This window comes from Vanellus vanellus, assembly GCF_965231255.1.
Source record: "Vanellus vanellus genome assembly, chromosome: 9".
Lineage (NCBI taxonomy): Eukaryota > Metazoa > Chordata > Aves > Charadriiformes > Charadriidae > Vanellus > Vanellus vanellus.
This window is the reverse complement of record NC_138914.1, coordinates 10,913,389-10,921,827: the sequence shown is the minus strand read 5'-3', so window position 1 is coordinate 10,921,827 and position 8,439 is coordinate 10,913,389. Positions and strand designations below refer to the sequence as shown.

Genomic DNA, 8,439 nt, shown 5'->3' with positions numbered 1-8,439 from the left:
CAGCATTATACAACCATTGCAGCGCACAGGTTCTACTGGCTGCACACAGTACAGGCGCAGACGCAGGGAGCGAGAAGTATAAAACATCAGAAGCGGTGATATGGCTGGGTCTTGCTAGTCAAGGATTAGGTTTAAAATCTGTTCTTAAAGTCAACAATTTTTCTAAATTTTTAGATTTTCCCTTTTTGTTGCATTTAACCTGCTTTTGATAAAAATTTGCAATTAATTAACCAGTGTACCTGCTACAAATACTTCTGGCAAAATGATCCACTTGGAGAGCCTTGCAGCTGCACCCTGCCATGGCGGGACAGTTTGTACATCACTATAACCCAGTCCTCCTCCTGTCCTCTTTGCTTACATTCAGCCCTAGGTCTTTTGGATTAACTGCAAAGAGCACTGTAACTTTTGAGAGCTTTTAATTTACTATTTCTTTATAATCTGCATGTATTTCACAGTACAGCTAACTCTTGTTTTCAGTATCACACTTTCAAACTTTGGCAGTTTTCTATATTTCTTGCCCCCAAAATCATGAACCTTTCAAGTACCATTAAAGTAGCAATGAATTTATTACCCCCATTGTGGCAAGGAAAAGCTGAAAAATGTGATATTAATGTAGCTACAAGGTCAAAAGACAGAAAAAAAAAACAACCCCAAAATATCCAAACTGTACTATTATTTAAAATATCACAATTCAAGGATTGCCTTGGGACTTAGCTGTTTTTGCAGTAGTGCCACTATTTCAACAATAATAGTTACATTTATGGGGGTTTCCCTCCCTTTTCCCTGCTTACAGTCCCTCTGACACACACCTAAGTTCTCTGCCATGGGGAGAGGATCAGAGCATCTCTAAAAGTCACATAAGATGAGACTGAAATTTGTGTTGCAAAGAACTGGATAAAAAGAAGATAATCACACTTTTGGGTACTGGGAAAAAACTGTGAAACCTTTTGGACTATCTGCCTCCTGAGAAAACGAGGCGAAAGAATGCATCCAACTGCATGTATGGCCTCAGTTTCACAATAAACATTACATATAATAGAAAGTTTTACAAGGGAACTGAAATTTACTTTTTCAAACAGAGACTAGAATGATCCTGTACATTCCTGGTATTCAGCCTTCGCTTTCAACTGGTGCGGTACTGGGCAGGGCTCTGTACTGCCACGTGCTCTCCTGGAGCCCCTGGACATGGACCACGTGTCAGCACAGCTGATGATTGATTTCTTTGGTGGTTTTCACCCCCAGCTGTGACGGGCCACCCCCCGCAGCAGCGCATTCCCACTGCCCCGCGCGCAGCCCTGGTGTCCAGCAGGGACTGTCAGCCTGGTCCTCCCCTCTCTGGCCCAGCTCACGCCGCTCCAGTGACCAGTGCATGAGACAGCGCTCCGACTCCCACTGAAAACCACCCACATTCTTCATGTAGTTGTCACAAGTAAAGGACAACTTTCACTCATTACTAATCAAGCTGAGTAACTCGTAGGAGGCTCCATTTTCCAATGTCCATGTCTCAGAGGCAGCTGAGCTTTTCTCTGCTCTTTTTTTATTATGACTGAAAGGAGCACTCCAGAACAGAAGAAATACACTTTCTTGCATATATTGAGCATTTATCCAGAAGTTTACCTATCTATAACATCTGGTTTTGTTGTTTATTTGTGACAAACAATATGTAATCCAATTTTTTTTATGCTAGAATGCCTCTAAGTAAAGGGAAAAAAAAAAAAACACAGCTGGCTGGGCTGATGTTATTACCGCACTAGTCCATGGTAGGGTCTTGTGAGCATTTGACAATTTGACTCTTATGCCTAGCTCTGCTAAATGAATATGTTATTTAGTATGCTCACAATCAGTGCCACATTGGTTAAAAAGACAAGACAGAACCATCAGGACATGTAACAGTACTGTCAGACTGTGGCAAGAGGATCAAGTGTAGCATCAGGTGTGACTCAGTGGTCTGTGAAAACAAAACCTTGTCAGCTATTTGTGAGACCTGTTTTTAAGTGCTTGTCATCTTGTAGAGGAAATTGCTAAGTTTTTTAACCTGATGTATGGAAAAAAAAAAAGGTATTTCATGATTTGTCAGCAGGAAAATCAACACTTAGATGGTACGTGAGAGCTAAAATTAGATAAATAGTTACAGAATTCATATCACAAGAGAATGTAACCCCGTTGCAAGAAGAGAGCTGTGGGAGGAACAGGGGAGGCAGCTGTGTGAGCAGGGTCCTGCCTTGGACTTTGCATTTGTGTTCAGTCCCTTCCTCACAGACTTCTTGCAAAACTCTGGAAAACTCAATTTAATCTGCAAAATGGAAGTAGAACTTCCTTTGTTATTTTGTCTATGGAAAGTATAAAATTTCAAGCATGGATTGCCTCTTGCTATACATTAAGCAAGAGGCAATCATTATTTTAGAAATAAAGTGCTTCCTAATCTTAGCAGCTGTGCAAAGAGTAGTCAGCCACTGTTGGCAGAATGAAATGACAGTATAAAGTTCTGAAGCTACATCCAGATAATACACTTCGGTACTGAAAACCAGACGCTACAGTGCCTAACTTAGGGACAGTTGCCTGCTGCAGAATCCAAAAGTCCCTGTCCGGCCTCTGCTCTGCCCATGAGGCATTTGCCACCGCAGGAGAGGACCAAGAGCAGCTGGCCTGCTGTGGAAGGACAGCATCTGTGCTTAAACGAAATGATACAGCTAAAGAGCTGAAGCAGGGTTTGTGAAATTCCAGGTTTGTGAAATTCCTGTCCTGGGAGTCGCATACCTCAAGGATTCAGTGAAATGCTGCCAGCTACTTGGGATTCTGTGGGTAAATGCACACTGTCCTCCAAATAATCAAACCAGTTTCACATTTAAAACACAAATTGGTGAGGGAAAGGTGGTAGAGCAACTGTGTAGATAAGTGACTGCAGATTACAGCACATAGTTGGAAGATGGCGTTAACCCTGGCAATTGTTTCTGAATTTTTAAGCAATTTAAACCGAACAGTCTTTGAGTAACAACTCAACACTCCCGCTTTGGTGTACCCTCATCGGTCAGGCTGTCCATGGACTGATGGATCTTTGGTTCATTTCTACGCAGTAACAAACCACCCTCAATTCAATCTTTGAAAGAGTGGACAGAAAACGTCCCTTAGAAAATGGGCTGAATCACAGCAAATTAACACAAAGCATACACAACTAATTGTTGCCTACCAGGAGCTGCTCTTTAGCTAAGGACTTCAGTTGCCTTAGATGTAACTAAAAGTTAAGCAAAGACAGGATACTGCTATGAGTGATGAGATCATGAAGTGGGAGGTTTTGTACGTTGGTTTTTGGCAAGTCACAGATAAATAATTATGCTTTTCTGTCCTCTAACATTTAGGAATCCAAAGAATCTGATCCATTAGCAGTGATAAACATTGTACTAGAAAAGTATCACCAACTGGCTGCATACTGGAAGAAGTCGCAGGCTGAGGGAATAAATTTAAATTATTCTAATAAGCAACAGAAGAGATCACAGACCCCACATAAATCAGAGAATGTTTGTGATAGGTAGACATCTGTTAAACCTAAGACGTAATACCTACTACATTAAAAGAAAAACTACGGAGTCAAGCAGGCCAGTTTTCTGCAACTGGCTGGCAGTGCTGCCACATCCATCATAATGCATAGCATCACAAGGACATCAGGAGAGAAATTCCTCTCAGGTACCTGTAGGACTGCACCTGCAGGAGCTGAGTGTGGCACTCTCTACCCTAAGGGCTCCCTAGGAGCTGGGTGATGTACTGATGTCTGCTCCCAAGGCCTGCACAGGCTCACTTTTCTCTGAAAGAGATCTGCAAATGGTGGTAAAAGCAGAAATTGTAATGTAGCTACTACGTTCATGCACAGACACTACCTAGAGTTGTGATAACAGTTTAGTGATAGCCACAAAGCAGTCCTGCAGCAACAGGGGGCTGAACAGTTTGTAAACGCAATCCAAAAGTATCTGTTACTGATCAGCTAGAACCACTGTCAGGAGTCTTGCAGGAATACAAGCATATGGTCATGAGCACTGTGAAATTACTTGACAGAATTAGAGTAAAAAAGTTAGAACAGATTTACATTTTTATGACAAAGCTCAATTTATACACTTCAAATATGTAAGAAAAAACAAGTCTACAAAAAGGGGAGACATTTCATGCTTACAGAATACATTGATATTCTCAGTTAGTTTCACAGCTCTTTCTTAGAATGTATAACTGGAAATAAATGTATGCCACAGAAATAACCTGCTATAGTCTCCTCTCAACCTGCTTCTGACATTGAACAGCACTACATCTCTCACTTAGTGGACAATTCATGTATCTGCTGAAAGCAACGCTGCTTTGAATTGCATGGGCACATTCACACAAATGCACGTTCTAATTGAGGTATGGGGGGAACAGAATATAGGTAAAGAAATGTTTTCTCTGCTTATCTAGCCTGTAATAAAGCATGGATCTGTCTCTGAGCTGGATCGAACAATAGGCCTGTGTGAGCTGATACAGCCCTGCGCTCTGTTCCGTAGGAGACACAACGTGAGTGGTCTGTGCTCCCCAACAAGGCCTCCCACTACAACCTGAACTACTGCATTGCGATGGGAAAAGGTAGGATTCGGAGCACTACTTTCTAGGAATGCTATCTGATCTACCTGTACAGGCAACTGGGGAAGCAGCTGCAGAGGAGAAACGTGCCCCAAAACTAGGACCTGGTCTGACTAGGTTGGATCCTCTTGAGATCAACCAGGCGAGAGTCCAATCATGAAGGACAAATAAGGCATTCAGTATGATCTGTGTAAAAATCTGCCAGCCTCAGAGTGGATATGACATGGGTTTATAAACGAAAAGGCAAAAGGCAGAAAAAATCCCAAGCATATACACGTCATCTTTCCACCAACATAACGTTTTGGGTCAGGTCCTCAGAAGGTGGTGGTGGAAAACCCTGCACACACAAACACCCCCACGCCTTGTGATTCACAGCCAAATCTAGGCTAAGTATGAGAGAGTGAAATTCCATCAAACAAAAATTATTCAAGCAAAACTAGTGTTGGTCTGCCACTTATAATCATTACAGTCTGGATTAAATTAATCCTTGGTGTAATTTACTTTCTAATACAAAGAAAGCTGATCTGTACACACATTCTCCAAAGAGATGACCCGATCTATGTCCCTATGCAGTGTCCTGAAATTGTCCAAATAAACTGAGCTTCACCCGCACGAGGCCTCTAGAGTCATCCGTTTGCAATACACTTAAAGTACGGAACTGAACCATCAAGAACCTCATGTGCTTCCACGTGCAGTTTAGTCTTTTGGATCTGACTTACCATCACAGCAAGTTTTCCACAATTTAACTGAGTTTATGTTTCAGAACTTAAAATACAGACAGTTCTTGGCATGTTTCGTGGTGACTATCCCTGCTTAAACTCAGTGGTTTGCTATTTAAATAGAATCTGGAGTGAGTAATGATGTTATTCCAGAATTCCGTTCCTCAACAATTCACTTCTCTCCAGAGAAAGACGCTGAAGATCCTTCCTAATATCAGGATGATTTTCAAGATCGTCATACAATGATCGAACAATGTCCAGTTTCCTGTAGTCCATCGGTTTGACCAGACTGCGAACAACCTGGAGACATCGCTCTTTCAGGGTGAACACTGAGGATAAAAACACACAGAAAACCTTGTCACAAGGGCTCTCATTAGCTGCTGCTTCCAACACAGACAGTACTTCTGTCTGTGAATATAGAACATAACACGCAGCAACGTTATTTACAACATGCTAGACTTTCCAGAAAGAGAGGAAAAGAACTTGTTTCCTGTTGTGAGGCACCTTACGAAACCCATCAGACATCTACAAATGAGAGGTCAGTGAATAGCTCTAACGAATAGACTGCAACAACACAGGTCTGTCTAGAAACCCATATAATCTCTTCCCATTTTTGAGTAAGGAGAATTCATTATTCAAATACTCGATTTCTCACTAGATTCTTTACACTGAAGTCCAAAGAGATCCAGTATAAAGTTCACCGGTTCCCACAACATGCACAGTCCCGTTCCGTTTACCTGGCAGCGTGATGTCTGCCTTATTCACGTTGGGAGCTGCTACGAACAGCTCCTGCTGGTTGACGAGGAGGCCATCGTTTGTCCCTGCATCCCGGAACAGCCAGAGGTGACCTGGGAGAGCACAAGGTGGAAAGGCAGCTGTTTATTTTTACTTTATTCACAGTTTTGAGGGGCAGCCCTCAGCAACTCATCTTCTCTCCCTGTTTATAGGCCACTGCTGCCACCCTGGTCGCCCGGGATGTCCCTGAGGATGGGGGGGGGGGAACGCTGAGGAGGAGGAACGATGAAGAAATGAGCCCTCCAGACAGTACCGGGGAGTAAGGCCTACCTCAGCCCGGCCGTACCCACCCCGGTAGCTGTGCATGATCCGCCCGGTGCGCGGCAGCAGAACCGGGTAATGACACGGCCTGCCTTCGAAATCCACCCAGATGGGGAGGACGGACCGAGGGCTGCGGTTGTTGAAAACCACCTTCGAGAGTTCGCGGGTGTTGACGGAGCGAAGGACCGGCGCCGGTGGCGACATCCCGGCAACCGCTCGCCGCCACGGCGGCGCGACGACGCGCATGCGCGAGGATGGGTGCGACCGCCCCTCCCCCCGCGCATGCGCGTCGCCGAGCCGCCGTGGCAGCGAACGCGCGCAGGGCCCAGTCTCTGTGGGGTGGGGATTGGCATAGCCCGATTGTCTTTAATTGGGAATAAAACAAACAAAAAAAAACCCCAAACCCTGTTATTCCTCAGCGTGTGGCACCTGAAGGGTCATCTTTAAGGGAAATGGCGTTAAATTGTGCAGCTCGGGGCAGAGGTATGCATATCTATCTATCTATCACCAAACCTTTCAGGCCAAAAGGCACGACTGGCATTTTAATTGATTTTTAATTCAATAATAAAAAAAAAAAACCAAAACCTCAGAATGTGCACTGTAAGGTCTTAAAATGTTACTGCACTTGGTTTTCATGTAATTGTCTGGGTTGGGAGGGACCTTTAAGATCATGAAGTCCAGCCATCAACATAACACTGCCCAAACCAGGTCCCTCAGCGCCACGGCTGCCCATCTTTTTAATACCTCCAGGGATGGTGATAGCACTGCCCTGGGCAGCCTGTTCCAACGCCTGACAACCCATTCTGTGAAGAAATCTTTCCTAATATCCATCCTAAACCTCCCCTGGAGCAACTTGAGGCCATTTCCTCTTGTCCTATTGCTTCAAAAAAACCCCGAACAAACCAGTAACAAACCAAGGCACTAATGCGTTTTAAGACTAATATATCCAGGTTAAGTTGTACAGTTCACTGGAACAGGAAAGAGGGAAAATTTGTGGTGATTCTGTTTGGCAAGGTTACTCCTCCCCTTGAAAGTTGTTACGTTATCAGGAGGAAAATGTCACTAGGAAGTTACACAAGGCGTTGCATCCTCAGTCTCTGAGGATATCATGAGGAAATGACTCTGAATAACGGAATTATTTTCTCTAAACCCAAGAACTCCTTACTTTCTTCATTGTAAGAATATAATTTTGCAAACCCAGAACTTTTTTTGGAAACACCCATTACATCGAAACTTCTGACGAAAAAGGTTGTCAGGAGCAAGGCAAAAGGCATGTAAATCGCATTCAAACCTTTATGCCCTCAAGTACTTTTAGGCTCTTACTTATATAGAAAAGTATGAAAGAGGTGTGTAATTTTAGCCATTGTGTCCGAGACTTTCAGATATTCCCAAATAGCTTACATGCATGGATTCTTTTCACGTTCAAATCTGAGCTTTTATGCCAGGTTTCAGAAATGAGTGCCTAAAATCAGACTCCTCTGTAACTCCTGATTTTCAGAACTACTGAGAGTACAGCAGCACTCAATGGTGATAAAGGGAAGTGCAAATCTACATCAGTTTTGAAACTCAAGCTGTGACTATTAGAAACAACATATGGCAATAGGAACCAAATTTGGCTCCTTTAACATCTCTGCCTTTGACAATGACAGACAAGTTTTTAGAGAAACTCAGTACTTGCAACTTTAAATGTCAATGGTTATCTGCTCTTCAAGAGCACCTGTAACCAGTGGTGTCCCCCAGGGGTCAATACTTGGTCCAATCTTGTTTAATATATTCATTAATGACCTGAACGAGGGGACAGAGTGTATCCTCAGCAAGTTCGCTGATGATACCAAACTGGGTGGGGTGCCTGACACCCCAGAGGGACATGCTGCCATCCAGCGTAACCTGGACAGGCTGGAGAGCTGGGCAGAGAAGAACCTAATGAGGTTCAACAAAAGCAAGTGCAAGGTCCTGCACCTGGGGAGGAAGAATGCTAGGCACCAGTATAGGTTAGGGGCGGACCTGCTGGGAAGTAGCTCAGAGGAGAAGGATCTGGGGGTTGTGGTAGACGGTAAATTATCCA

General features: G+C 43.8%; 1 protein-coding gene across 1 annotated transcript; it reads right to left on the bottom strand.

Annotated features, from left to right (window-relative positions):
* Nucleotides 1-4,069: 4,069 nt before the first annotated feature.
* VHL (von Hippel-Lindau tumor suppressor) lies at nucleotides 4,070-6,597 on the bottom strand. The gene is made up of 3 exons (XM_082487665.1): nucleotides 6,404-6,597; nucleotides 6,056-6,166; nucleotides 4,070-5,647 (listed from the first exon to the last, which is right to left on the bottom strand). Exons 1-3 carry the CDS (start codon nucleotides 6,576-6,578, stop codon nucleotides 5,463-5,465), a joined length of 471 nt encoding a protein of 156 aa, XP_082343791.1. The 5' UTR covers nucleotides 6,579-6,597; the 3' UTR covers nucleotides 4,070-5,462.
* Between the last annotated feature and the right edge of the window lie 1,842 nt (nucleotides 6,598-8,439).